The 15,180-nt window shown below is 38.8% G+C and overlaps 2 protein-coding genes across 2 annotated transcripts; both read left to right on the top strand.

Annotated features, from left to right (window-relative positions):
• Window positions 1-329: 329 nt before the first annotated feature.
• On the top strand, window positions 330-3,190 carry LOC137713955 (uncharacterized). Its single transcript, XM_068453317.2, has 2 exons — window positions 330-569; window positions 1,329-3,190. The coding sequence occupies exons 1-2, from the start codon at window positions 468-470 to the stop codon at window positions 3,075-3,077; spliced, it is 1,851 nt and encodes a 616-aa protein (XP_068309418.1). The 5' UTR covers window positions 330-467; the 3' UTR covers window positions 3,078-3,190.
• A 5,629-nt stretch (window positions 3,191-8,819) lies between these two features.
• On the top strand, window positions 8,820-12,696 carry LOC137713828 (putative LRR receptor-like serine/threonine-protein kinase At1g74360). Its single transcript, XM_068453183.2, has 2 exons — window positions 8,820-9,123; window positions 9,382-12,696. The coding sequence occupies exons 1-2, from the start codon at window positions 9,042-9,044 to the stop codon at window positions 12,582-12,584; spliced, it is 3,285 nt and encodes a 1,094-aa protein (XP_068309284.2). The 5' UTR covers window positions 8,820-9,041; the 3' UTR covers window positions 12,585-12,696.
• Window positions 12,697-15,180: the final 2,484 nt, after the last annotated feature.

The raw sequence follows: 15,180 nt of genomic DNA, 5'->3' as shown, positions 1-15,180 counted from the left end.
TAATAATTTTGAATTTGTCTAATTTTTTTTGAAAGGATGATTTATGAATAACATTATAAAAGACAGAAGGTTTGGATCCTTGAAATATATTAAGAGTTGGGCCATTAAAACTTGTGTCAAAAGTTGTGTAAAAAATATGGTGCCACATATCCATTCCCGTTGTATATACCATTAATTACTAAGAACAATTGGACTTAGCACACAAGTGCGCAGGCATATTCTTGTTGTCCATCTATATGTCACATTGTCCAACTACATTTGTTGCTCCCCATCTTTAGAACACAGAAGTGTTTAAATTCTGCCGAACGTTTCTGGCGATCAACCCAAAGCACTGGCGGAACATACACAGGAGAACCTTCGCCTTATTCTGCAGCGCATCCTCCAAAGCAAATAAAACAATGTTTCATTCCATCATTAATCCCCAGAATTCACATCAACTTTTCAGGAGATATAACTGACTGGGAAACATGGGGGAGACTGATACAAAACCAATTGAACCAGTCCAGGCTGCATTGTCCCTGTTTGAAGAGAAGAACGATCATCGGAAAACCCGGCTTTCCGGCACAGATGTAAGTGATCGTGTGTGTACACATGAACTGGTATGGTAACAGCCTAACAGCTCAGTTCGATAGGAAGATCCTTTCCCTTAAGTTTGAGTTGTAAAATATGCAGATGGTTTCCTAGTCCAAACTCATAGCTTCATTTTTTTTCTTCTGTTTATGCAATTATGCTGTGTAGTTAAAGATGTGATGGCATAGTCAATTTGGATATAGCAATCTGCTCGTACTTTTGTAACTAAGTTTAAATCTCACTCTTCGTAATTTGGATTAAATTAGAATATTGCTCGAATAAAATGAAAACAAGTGATGCATGATCATTATTAGGTAATTTCTAGAATTAGTAGGGTTCCAAATGTGAGGATAATTCGCATCGGAAATTTAAAAGTCTTGCAAGAGTTTATAAGGAGCTAAGCTACTCCCACTATTGTCAATTGTTAAGGAGTTGTGCTCTATGTCACCCCAGTAAAATTATTCATGTATTAGGCTTGAAATTTTTCCACGCGTGAAAGGGGATGTGAAAGATTTGAACGATTGTCAGACATTGCAAGGTTAAGAAACTTTGCAACAGTAAAACCTCAACTTTCTTCACCAAATTTGATTTGGTAGTACTTATGGAAATGTATATTTGAAGATGGTAATTAATACCAGAACTGATTTACTAAATAAATAAGGACAATCTGGTAGTTTGTATGTAACCATACTCTTGATAGGCTGTTTTGGCATGCAAATATTGTTCTTAAGTTTGTTGATTCCGAAAATATTTTGCAGAAGGATAGTGAGAAAGAAAGAGAGCTTGAAGGTGTGTTGAAGGATTTGGCCAATTACAAGGTGAAGCTGGAAGCAAAAGATGCTTCCTACATGCAAGCCCTTCTCAAGCTGCAACACCACGAGTACACAGCGGACGAACTCCCTGCCCTCCTTGAAAACATCGAGTTCGAGAGAGATAAGTGCGTCGAGGAATGTAAAGAGGCTCGGGCGCAGATATACCATCTTGAATCCAAGGTAAAGGAAATGGGGGATCAGCTAACTGAGACTCAAAAGGTGAGAGAGCACCTCATGCATGTTTTTAGGGAGTTGAAGGCTACACAATCAGAGCTGCTTGGCATGGAAACAAAACTAGCGGACGCTAGAGATTCGGAGCTAAAAGCTCTAACTCAAGTGGAGCTAATGGAAACAGATTTCGTGATGGAAAATGAGAGGGTGGAAGAGCTTCTTAAACATGTCTCGGAGCTAAGTGAAGCCGTGGTTAAGTCAAAGGTTGCTGCTAGTGAGACAGATAAAGAGAAGTTGGCGATATTATCTGCGAAGGATACTGAGATTGAGTTAGCTACACAGGCTGCTCTTCAAGCGCAGGAGCAGCTCGAATATTCTAAGAAACAAACGGTGAAGATGGAGGAGTTGGAGGATCAGCTCCTCGCCAAGTCTTCGTTCATTGAGATGCTTCAGCTGGAGATTAAACAGGTGAATGAAAACCTTAGCTTCTCTGGGATGGCGTCTTCTGACGCGATGAATGACTTGAAGCAGCTGGAAAAAGAGTTAGAAGAGAAGGAAAGAAAGATCTCGGATCAGGAAGGTTTCATCGAGGGGCTAGAAATGGAACTGAATCAGTTAAAATTGGAGCTTAGTGATGCAAATCAAGTGGCCAACAGCCTGAAGCGCGACATTGAAGTTCTTACTGAGGATTTACAGAAAGCTAAAATAGAGCTTGATGAGATGGCGGAAAGGGAAAACAATGCGCAGGTTGAGATAGCAATGCTGGAATCTGAGCTTCATAGAGGGAGGTCAAAAATTGCAGCAGCAGAGGCAGCTGAAGCAAGAACCGAAAATGTTAAATCGGGGTTGTACCTTGCGATTCATCAACTAGTAATAGAAGCCGAGACTGCCAAGATGGAAAACAGAATGTTAAAGCAAGGAGCAGATAGCGCAGACGAAGAAACGGACGAACACTCTCCCCTTTTTTATTCTAATGAAGATGCTGAGGTTTCCAAAATTGGTGAACTTAAGGAAGAAGCTGAAGAGCGACAGGAAGAGAATGATTCCCATGTAACAATTTCATTGAAGGAATACAAGTACTTGGTTAAGAAGGCTGACCAGGCTGATCAAATTCCTTTGTCATTGGTGGAAGCCTTTAGTCGTCAGTTGAGCTTCAGCACCGCAGGAGATAAGTCTGAGTTGGAACATTTGAAGAAGGAGTTGGAAGCTGCAATGGAAAAGGTTGCGCAATTCAGGAACCGGGCTGAGCAGGCTACTACTAGGGCTGATCTTGCCGAGAGAGCGAAAGAAAGACTAGAGGACCGGATAAGGATTTGGCGAAAGGTGAGGCAAAAGAGAAGAGCTGCTCTTGCTGCGCTTAGGGAGGTGTCTCTTCCTAAACAATTTAGCCCTCCCGCATATGAATCTCCAGATGAAATTAAGCCTCCTGCATATGAATCTCCAGATGAATTGAAGCCTAATGCATCAGAAGAAATACAAAAAACATATCCGCAATTGCGTGACGTACTTAAAATGAAATTCTAGCTGCTTTTTCTTAAGATTAGACTTAGCTAAATAGTTGTTCATGTGAGAAGCACATACTGCTTGTTGAATTCATGTATTCAGTTATCATTAGTAATTACCATTTGCTTGTTTCTAATGTGCTTTTCCTTTCCAAATGTATTCCTTATGCTTCCGTTTGCACGCGTTCGTCTTCCTTTCTTATTTTTAAGTGATCCGTTTCCTATGTCAGAAGGGTCATTCAAACATTTCAAACGATTGACAATTTGAGTGCTCCGTGAACCCGGCTGCTATTGAAGCCCGAATGGAAGCAAGCCGAATTCGGGAACTAGAAGAAAGCAAGCGTGTTCAAAACATAAGCCGGTCGGAATAGTTACATTATTGTTCAAACTTTGTACAAAACCATTGAAGATTTGATTACCATCACAGGTCAACATCTGCAAATATCAAATCATACTTGTGACGTGAATTCCCCTTTCTCTAAGTTTGACTAGAGGTTCGTTTCCTTGAATCCAACGTAATTTGCAGAAAAAGATTGTAACATCAGTTGATCTTCACAACTGTCACATTGAGAAAACCTACCACAGCATCTTTACCCTATTAGGGAAATCTAAGCCGGAACGGATTCAATCTGAGGATTAGAAATTGTGAAAACTTAAACCCAAAAGTGGGTTAACAGATTTGGGCTTAACTAAGTTGACTAGAATAGTGCACTTACTTTTGCACCCAAATTCTGATTCTCCTTCTCGTAGTTTAGATGAATTTAACGTTTTATCATTTGTCAAAAAAGGGAAAAGCCGACGTGGGTTTTGGGTTTCGAGCTGTGACTAGCAGCGTAGCAGGCACGTAATTGGTAGGAGCCCTAGTGTGAACCTGTGAACTTAATTTTTCTCCATATACTACCACTGACGTCAAGTCTTATATAAAGTTTGAACTTGGAAGGATTTGGAATGCAATTTTTAGACCAGAAGGGTCTGAAGTTTCTGCACACGGGTAGTGTGGGAATTGTTTTACATGCTTGACCATACTAATTACGTTGTATTTTGACTGGGATAGTCGTGACCCCACTATCGTGGTAAGGACCAAGGAAAAAGGATGTATTAGCACTCTTCTTTTCTTTTTTTTTGTTTTTTTGTTTTTAAGAAAACCTTGACCAAATGACAGAAATTTTATTAATAACAAAAAAAATAAGCTGCACTTAATCATGGGGACATGAACTTAACTCGTCATGGTATAAGAAAAAATATAAATAAAAAAAAATAGATAAGAAGGACATAAATTTACCCATTTTGCTCCCTCTGTCTCACTCTCCATCTGTATCTCTCCCTCTCTCTCTCTCTGCCAATCTTGTAACAATCCATATGCCTCCTCAAATCATCACCATATCAGCTCTAATTCAAGCTCCACTGTACTGATTTAATTCAACAATCAGTCGTCTAACCATTGGGTGTGTCTGTGACAACTGGGTTGATTTGTTCATTGTATTTTTATTTTTAATTAATAATTGACAAAGTTAAATCCCGTTAATTAGTTTGAGGACATGTGTCAAGCAATGAGTTAAAACACGTGGAGATCAGAAAGAGTTTTGGAGGCCGAAGATTTGGACTCGTTGATTACCTTGTAATTTCATTTTCCATAATTAATTAACAAATACCTACAACTTGGGGGTGCATGCAGTCACTGTAAGCGTGTGAGATTTTAGTATAAATAAATTTACTTTCTGTGATTCTAATTTCTATGACCTTTGTCTCCTGTTGTATTAGTATCTTTGTTGATCTTTCTTTTGGCTTTTAATTTTCGACCTCAGTCCAAAACCATATTTTTGCATGGAATTATTAAATGGCCAATGGCCGGCCATCAAAATTCAAAACCCAATTAAATATTTTCTGGAACTTTTGGCTGAGAGCGTAAAAGTAAATTGAGCTGCAAATATATATGATTGAAATCTCTAAATTCATTAAATATAAGAGAAAATGAACCCATTTCTGTATGTCCAAATTCTATTACATCATCATCAGTAGAGGATAAGTGCTTCAATTTTATTTTTATTTTTTATTGTGTTGTTTTCATACTCTTATTTTCTTTTTCTTTTTCCATGATAATTTATGCAGGCAAATTTTAAAAGAGCTTCCTTATGTGCAACAAATGGTTCTCTTATTTTTATCAGACTTATTATATGCTTGAGCTTGACTACATTGTGCTTGGCATTTTCTTTTATTTAACTTATTTATTTGAATGAGTTCGCGATAGTTGCAGTGATGACAACATAATTTTTACTTTATAACTGAGTCGCGTCCAATATTAATGAGTAATAAAAAGTAATATAGAGTAATAATATCATTTACATCGGTGAAATCCTTGTGTGAAAGGAATATTTTCAGTTATATAAAGATTTTCCAAACCACAACACGTGTGACTAGATCGGAACAAAAGTTATCTGATGCTCTCCGTGTCACACCATACAAAGATAATACATAGTTGACAATAAAAGTCTTCACTTTGACTATGAACTTGTAAATTACTCAATTAGAATATGATAATCAAGCAAATTAGGGACCACCCCACGTCCCTTTAAGTACATGACTATGCTGTGAATCCAAATCCACGATCACGACCGCTGGCCGACCCACAGATGCCTTTGAAAACCTCCAAGCACGAGAAATTGTTCAGTATCTTGAGAAGATAGTCTGGCATTTCAAATATCAAAATACAATTGAGTGAAATTTTTTTTTCTAAGTTTTTAACAAATTGTGTTATAATATTTGTAGTATCAAGCTGTATTCTTAACACACTAAAAAATTTCTCTAAATGCATGGACTTGTTTTCGTAGATTCCGACCGCGCCCTGGCTTAGATAAACTAATTAGGCCATGAAAAATGAAAAAGTAGATTAAAAAAATGTCCTTTGACCGGTCAATTTTATTTCTATGGATTTACATTAAGGAATTAGTTTCCCTTCGGATTCTCACACCGGGGATACCGGAGATCAATTAATAACAATCCTATCATCAAAGATCGTGCAGTTACAGTTTTTTTTATTTATATTTTTCAAGCAAAACGAGCTTGCCTTACTATTGAAAATATAAAAAGCATTAATTGTGATCGCACGATCTTTGATGAACAGTTGGTATTAATTGATCTCCGAAATTCCTAATGAAAAGATTTGGAGAGTATCCAATTCCTTACATTACGTGCAAAAACAGTTTATAAGAACCCTAGCTTTATGTCGTTTTCTTATTAGTTTTCTCTGATCTATATGGGAATTTTTGCTTGTTTTGTACTTAGTACATGTAATATTTTTGTTTTATAATAAAGTACTGGTATTAGGACATTTTGGTTTTGATATTTAATCCCAAAAACGCGAAACAAGCATATTTTTTTTTCACACAAATTGTAATTCGAGAACCACCACAGTGTGGTTGGGAACGAATTTCATATTCGTATTCTATACGGACGTCCTGAGTTCGATTCCTAGTACTGATGTATCACACGATCGTGGTTAGGAAAAGCTGAAATACTACGTAAGTCTTTCTTGTCTCCGAAAGAATGGACACTGGTGACGAAGCCACCTGTTATTATTATTATTTAAAAAAAAAAATTGTAATTCAAGTCTCATCTTCAAAAGCGTTATAGCCTACATGAAGTGAAAAATCAATGAAAAGTTTGTTCTAATCTCTTATTTATAAAAGTAAAATAACATCCCTAATTGCCCAGCTCTATCAGTGTCTTGAAAATAATTTTTCCCAGACTTGAATCGTCACATCCCGGCCCGGGCCCCTACCACATCCTAGGCTCGACTCCACCGTAGCACGATATTGTCTGCTTTGGGCCCCGACCACGCTCTCACGGTTTTGTTTCTGGGAACTCACACGAGAACTTCCAAGTGGATCACCCATCCTAGAAATGCTTTCGCCTGAACTCGCTTAACTTCAGAGTTCTGATGGAACTCGAAGCTAGTGGGCTCCCAAAAGGCCTCGTGCTAGGTAGAGATGGAAATATACATATAAGACTTACATGATCCACTTCTCTAGACGACGTGGGATGTTACATGGATTGCATGAGCAAAAAGACCAACAAGCATATATGTGCTCCTTCTCACATTGTAAGGGTCCCATATATTAGATCCAGAAGTTGTTGGGAAATACCTAAAAGCTTAGGGTTACGAAAAAGAAGGTATTAGTTATCTCATAATTAAACAACCAAAGGTTCTGGTTTTGAGTCTTTTAACCATATCATTGTTGCCTTCAAGTTTTGGACAAGGATCTCTCAATGGTTTTGGGACTTCATCATTTAGTCTTGCTGGATAGTTGAAAATTTTGAGTGCCCAGTGGGTCTATTTATTAAATTGATTGATCGAACGACTGCTCTCACATTCCATAACTATCTTACAAGATATGCATTTGAGAAATCATTGTTTCTATTGCTACCACAAAAGAAAAAAGTGTAAACCATTTCATTTTCTTTTGTATATCAATAAACTAATAATTTCATGTTTATCTTTATAATTTGTTAGGTGAGCCACCACCATAGCACACGTTAGTTGTAGCCTTTTGTTAATAAAGCTCCAATCTGCATATTCAAAGTTTTGTCCTCTTAGCTTGCAGTAAAAAAAAATTATTTCAAGCCTTCGTGTGGAGATGTCCCCAGCTATAATTGTTAATTTAATTAACATTAACTAATACCGACTTTCGTTCTTTTGCCAACATCATTGACCAATGCAAACAGCTTATAGTACGCATAGCAGATTGCAAGTTGGTTCATGTCTATGGGGAGAAGAATGTTGTTATGGATTGCCAATTGGAATTATAATATAAACCTTGAGTATTATTATTTTGAGAATCCATCCGAATGAATTGAAACTCATTTATTTAATAATATGATCAGAGTCTCTGGAACCTGAATTGTTTGCAATAATTTATTGAGTTGGTTTTAGGGTCATCTACCCCTTATGTTACCTAAATTTTTTTTAGAGCTTAATCAACAGTTAGGAACCGGGTCTAACTCGACTTCTATATGGATAAAATTTGAGAGTATTAAGGGGGTACTAATTTTGTAGAAGGTTTTGCATCAAATTCCAAAACCATGGGTGCCCTTTTGACTTTGAAAAATATTATTCCCTTTATTAGTAATTTTGCTTGGATTATTAAAGCAAAACATGCCAAATGTCAAATCTTAGAATCCAAACAAACGAATGATTTTTCAATGCATTCGGAATATAGGGTCGGGCATCATATGCTACTATGGTAGTATTATTTACATATTTCTTTTTACTTTTCACACACATTTGTTAATTTTTGTCAATGATTTTCTTCAATTTTTTTTTCATCTCAAAAACGGAAATTGAGAGTGATGGTTGAGAGGTAAAAATAGGCGTATGGATAGCACCACCCATGTTATTACCCAAGTGGGCGGAAGTTTTTTTTTTAAGTATCCCACAATTTATGTATCAAAAATGACGTATGTGTCTATACTCTAGACATTCTGAAATCTCAAACAAACCAACGTAAAAGCATGTAGACATGGACTAATGGACACCTGACCGGACTCTTCTTTCCGTCTTATCTTTTTCTCTCCCGAGTGAAATCCCAAAGCCGGTTTAATCAAACCGGTCAACATGGGCGGCTCAACGGCCCCCAGCAAACTGTATTAGCAGAGAGATTTTAAGCTAATCAACGCAATCAAGCAACGTTGTTAATATTTTTAACCAATAATTAATTGTTATATTAAATCACTTAAATATAAAATAAATACAGAAGAAAAATTCTTTGTTTCAAATTCTGCTTTCGTTTGTATACGTATTGCAGACTGTGTGCCTTCAAAGACATTCCTCCGACAGTTTCAACCTTCATACATTCTTCACCTGTAAATAAAAACAAATATTCTTTAATCTCTACGAACACATCTTTCATTAGATTGTAGCGCCTAATTAAGATTCAATATCAAAGTTTTGCAAGTAGCGAGCGGAGCAGAAAATAAAAAAGTTTGCATCATGTACTCATCGATCACGAAAAATAATTCATGGCGCGCAGCGTGTTCTATATTCTTGGTCTTGGTTGTGATCATGATCACAGGTACTTACTCCAACATGTTGCAGATTTTTAAAAAATCATTTTTTTTTGGTAAAATTTTAAAAGAATCTTTGTCACGGGTACTTTTGTTTTTTGATTTTTAAATTCACCCGTTTTCCAAGGATGATTATGTTGATTTAGTTTTTCGAGAATGATTCTGTCATGTGTAATGAAAAAGCGTTTTTCAAGGACGATCATTATTTAATTTACTAGTTGCTAGCCCGACTTTGAAATCTTTAACAGTTTTATCGTTTTTCGCAGGTGCTTTCATGGTAGCCGGAGATTCTCTGAACACAGACAGAGAAGTTCTGCTGAGCCTCAAAGCATTTCTTCAGCAAACCAACCGCGTCAACCAAGGAATATACTCGCAGTGGAATCAGAATAGCAGCAACCCGTGCGAGTGGCCCGGAATTTCGTGCAACCATGACAGCAAGAGAGTCAGCGGCGTTCAGCTCTCCAACCAACAAATCACCGGTGAGATTTTCCTAAACTTCTCTGCACTGACAGCACTTTCGCACCTCGACCTCTCGAAAAACACAATAACCGGAGCCCTCCCGGAGGACTTGAGTCAATGCCACAGCCTCAAATACCTCAACTTGTCACATAACACTATAGACGGTGTGCTGAACTTGAATGGTTTGAATCAGCTGGAGGTTCTTGATTTGACTGTCAATAGATTTTACGGCGATCTGGAGATGAGCTTTCCCGGAGTTTGCAGTAACCTAGTGGTTGCGAATCTCTCAGCGAATAATTTTAACGGAAGGATTGATCACATGTTTGATGAATGCTTCAATTTGCAGTACTTGGATTTGAGCACGAACTCTTTTAGTGGTGAGATATGGAGTGGATTCAGTAGGCTTACGGAGTTTTCAGCATCAGAAAACTATTTCAATGGCGCTATTTTGCCTTCTGTTTTTGCGAATAATTGTAGTCTTGTCGATTTGGACTTGTCCGAAAACAGTTTTTCTGGTGCAGTTCCTGCAGAGATTTCGAAATGCCAGAGGCTGGTCAAATTGGATCTATGGGGGAACAAGTTTACGGGGCCAATCCCGTCTGAGATTGGATCAATTTCGAGTCTGCAGGCCTTGTTCTTGGGCAAAAACAGCTTTTCAAGAGATATCCCGGAATCCCTTTTGGATTTGAACAGCTTGACATTCTTGGATTTGAGCAGGAACAATTTTAGCGGAGATATACAAGACATTTTCGGGAGACTCAGACAGGTGAAGTTTCTTGTGCTGCACTCAAACTGGTACACCGGTGGGATCTATTCCTCTGGCATTCTCAAGTTACCAAATGTTACGAGGTTAGACCTCAGCTACAACAATTTTACTGGTCCTCTGCCGCTTGTTATTTCTCAGATGCCGAAGTTGGAGTTTTTAGTCCTCGCTTTCAATCAATTCAACGGAACTATACCACCTGAGTACGGAAACATTCCAACCCTCCAAGCCCTGGACCTTTCCTTCAACAGCCTAACGGGAGCAATTCCAAGCACCCTCGGAAACTTGAGCTCTCTCTTGTGGTTGATGCTTGCGAACAATTTCCTGACTGGTCCAATTCCACACGAATTGGGAAATTGTGGTAGTTTGCTGTGGCTTAATCTCAAGAACAACAAGCTCTCCGGGCCAATCCCATCTCAACTGACAAAAATTGGGAGAAATGTTAAGCAAACATTCGACAAAAATAATCAGGACTATGATAAGGTCATAGGGGGATCAGTAGAGTGCTTGGCGATGAAGAGATGGATTCCTGCAGATTACCCACCATTCAGTTTCGTGTACATGATCCTCACTAGGAAGAGTTGTCAAAGCATATGGGACCGGCTGCTTAAGGGAAACGGCCTGTTTGAAATATGTGCGGCTGGCTCTTCTGTACGGACACAACAAATTTCGGGTTACATTCAACTGAGTGGGAATCAGCTTTCGGGTCATCTCCCACCAGATATCGGAACATTGCGCAATTTTAGCATGATACATTTGGGTGTCAATAGATTCCAAGGCGAACTCCCTGCAAATATCGGTCAGTTGCCACTTGTAGTGTTCAACATCAGTGCGAACAATTTTTCGGGTCAAATTCCGGAGGAGATTGGGAATATTAAGTGCATGCAGAATCTTGATATGTCATACAACAATTTTTCTGGCATATTTCCTGTGAGCCTAAACGGTTTGACTGATCTAAGTAAGTTCAACATTTCGTACAATCCGCTCATCTCCGGCGTAATTCCTTCGAGCGGGCAGTTGGCAACGTTCGAGAAAGTGTCCTATCTCGGTGACCCCCTCCTGAAGCTTCCCATATTCATCGACAACTCCACGTATCCAGCTAAAAAACCATACAGGAATCCGAAAAAGCCTAAAAAGCTTGCTGCATATGTTTTGGTCTTGGTTTTGCTATTTGCTGTCTTGGTATGTGGAGTTTTGTCACTTGTAGCGTGCTTATCCGGAAAGAGCCCGCCACAGCCCCCAGGATACTTGTTGCAGGACATCAAATACCGGCATGACTTGGCCTCGAGCTCTAGCAGTTCATCCCCGTGGTTGTCGGATACTGTTAAGATCATTCGTTTGGACAAAATGGCTTTTACACATGCTGACATTTTGAAAGCTACACGCAATTTTTCGGAAGATATGATTATAGGGAGGGGAGGGTTTGGGACAGTGTACCAAGGAGTATTGCCGGATGGGAGAGTAGTAGCGGTGAAGAAGCTTCTAAGAGAAGGACTCGAAGGTGAAAGGGAGTTCCGAGCTGAAATGGAGGTTCTTAGTGGGAGTGGCTTTGGCTGGCCTCACCCGAACCTTGTAACTCTTCACGGCTGGTGTCTCTATGGATCCGAAAAAATACTAGTCTACGAGTACATGGAAGGCGGGACCTTGGAGGATTTTATAACTGATAGAGTAAGACTGACATGGCGAAGGCGAGTTGATGTGGCAGTTGATGTGGCTAGAGCCTTGGTGTTTCTACACCACGAGTGCTTCCCTGCCATCGTGCACCGCGATGTGAAGGCGAGCAATGTGCTGCTAGACAAGGATGGAAAGGCGAGAGTTACAGATTTCGGGCTGGCTAGAATGGTCGATGCAGGGAATACTCATGTGAGCACAATAGTGGCGGGGACTGTTGGTTATGTCGCGCCCGAATATGGGCAGACATGGCAAGCCACGACAAAAGGAGATGTGTATAGTTACGGAGTGCTGGCAATGGAGTTGGCAACCGGGAGGCGAGCGGTGGATGGAGGAGAGGAGTGCCTTGTGGAATGGGCAAGAAGGGTAATGGGAAATGGACGGCAAGGATTCAACCGGTCTGTGATGCCGGTTATGCTTATGGGATCGGGGCTGGTTGATGGGGCGGAGGAGATGTGCGAGCTGCTTAAGGTTGGCATAAAGTGCACGGCCGAGGCACCACAGTCAAGGCCAAACATGAAGGAGGTTCTAGCTATGCTACTCAATATATATAATGACGAAATGTTACATATATAGTTCACAAATAAATTAACTTTTCTACTCGGATTCGTTTATGTAAATTCTTCTTGTAAAGAAACGAAAAATCCAATCAATTTTGCCCCTTCTTAGGTTATTGGATTTTTACCCATGCTTTGCTGGTTCGAACTCCCCTTCCTTAAATTATTGTAATAGTTTCAAACTCTTCCTCTTGTCTTAATAATAGTAAAAAAAAAATGGAAAAAAGAAAAGAAATTATCTTCCCCTACCTGAAAAATGCAATGCATTGATCAAATAAATAGCATACCTGGAGTGAGTCGAGTTAGCTAAAGCAATGTACTCCCTTTCTTTGCATTCAAGTTCGAATTGTCCTATAATTTAAAATATTTTAGTGTAAATTATCCTATCGTTTGTCAGGAATCTACCTAATAAGTACTGTTTGATGAATGACTTGTTTACTTGCGTAAGTAATATGGAAGATAATGTCTTGAACAGAAACAGAGCACGCTGAATTGCCTAGTAACAGAATTTGCTACTCAATCAATTACCCCATATATAATTTAGATTTATCACCGGCTGTTTTCACCTTCACATAATATGATCAATGCTACTCAATCATGGGTTAAAGTGGTGCAGTCTGCCTTTTCACCAACTTTCAAACTATATTCAATCAATACTACGGTTTAGTGAGAGCATTTTTAACAATATTAATTAAATTTTTGTTACTGTAGATAGCCAAATGACTCAAATGTTAACTTTCCTTTTTCTTATTTCTTGTTTATTATTTTAAATGCTTCGTTCAAACTTGGTAAGTGACGTTATTTACTTTGAATTGATTTGTGCTTTGTTTGTTTACCCTAATAGAAGGAAAATATATGTTAAGATTATATGTAAGGATGTGGCATGCGAAGTTATAAACAAATTTGGATCCTCTCTGGACCTTCGTACTTAGAGTCTAAGGACCAGGAAATTCGAGTATTTGGTTTGTGTGAAAGAGAAATCGGAGCCCTTAATCTGTGTAAAGTGAGTCAATGGAATGAGTTAATAAAATCGTCGAATCCAATTAGAGTGGTCCGAATTGCTTGATCCTTGGACGTAGGATAGATCTGAGGAGGATCTCTGTCCGTCATAAACTACCTTGTATAGGCAGATAATCTGACATGCCAAGTTGAATAATTGGAAAGGGGCCCTTCACACTTTCTTCTCCTATATATACAAATCCTCCTTATTAGTCATCTCCTACAAGAAAACTCATTGAAACAAAGCCAGTCATCAAATTACATAATTTCCAACGACGCCATGGCTGGCAAGATCTCCTCCTTCTACTCCTCCTACGGCGATCCCTGCCTTGATCTGTTTTTCCATGTGACACAAAAATACTTCAAAGATGACACCGAGCAGGCCTCACATAATTCCGGTTTGCTTAACAATCTGAAGCAACTGCTGCCCTTAGCCTGGTCTCACAATCCCTTAATCACACTCGACTCAAGCTCATCAGCAACCTTGACTCTGGAAAACTTTATGATGAAGCGTTCTTCTCCGCCGTGTTTTGCCTCCACCACAACCACCCAAAGACTCTACTACGTAACGTTTCGTTTGAAGACTCGTATGTGTAAGTTCTATATGAGAGCAAACACTTTGGTGATTTGATTAAAGACATTTGGAATGATAAGGAGATTAGGATTGACACTTGTGGTAGACTTATTAGGAGTTGTATTAATTAAAGTTTCAAGTCAGATACATTCTCGATAAAACTAGAACTCTTCTAGCTGATATAATGCATAAGTGTTTCACGGTGATAAGGCTACTCTTTGATAAGGATCACTTAATGGGAGGGATCCTTATTGAATTCCATCGTATGAAGTATAAAACTGAGGTCCCTGCTCTCTCACAGTACACGCAAGTTTACAGAAAACTCAAGCCCCATTGAGAGAGACTTGCTTTCGGTTGTGTAGAGTTGCAGAAGAACTTCAGTTATTAATCCTAGTTCTTTAAGACGATGTCTTCCACAGGTAAGTGGTTTGTTGAAAATCAATGTCAAAGTTAGGCAAGGAAAGTTAGTCAATGTTAGGTATGGTTGAATAAAAATTATTAGGTGCAATTAATGTGTTTTGTGTGGTAATAAATAATCTTAGTTTAATCATTTGGTTTGCTATAAATACCTAAGTTCTCAAGCATTGTAAATCATTCAAAGAAAAACAAAGCCTAGAGCTAAAGAAGAAAAGCTTTGCTAATTAGTTTGTTTTGTGAGCTTTCTTTAAGTGTGTGCTCTATTTTCTTCTTCTTGGGATCATTAGAGTTATCTTGGATACTCTTCTTATTCAACAATTGGTATCAGAGCCAAGTCGGTCAGGGATCGTTCTTGGTAGAGCATTGGTTGTAAAGTCTCTTGAAATTCCGAGTATGCTCTGTGGTTGCAGTTTTGACTGATCTTCCACATCAGAAAAGGTTTCTTGAGATTATTGCTGGGGTTATCACAAACCCTGAGAGGGAGCTTCTTTGTGTCGAGAGTAGTGTATTACTCTGCACGGTAGTCACTCAAGCTTGTTCGGTGTAGTCAAAGTCTTGCCGATACGATGGGTGATCTTCAAGTTGTTGGAGGAATCAAGAAGCTCAACAACCAAAACTATAACAC

This window comes from Pyrus communis, chromosome 14, assembly GCF_041283825.1.
Source record: "Pyrus communis isolate YQ-2024b chromosome 14, ASM4128382v1, whole genome shotgun sequence".
Lineage (NCBI taxonomy): Eukaryota > Viridiplantae > Streptophyta > Magnoliopsida > Rosales > Rosaceae > Pyrus > Pyrus communis.
Note: the sequence above shows the minus strand (reverse complement) of the source record. Positions and strands in the feature narration are given on the sequence as shown.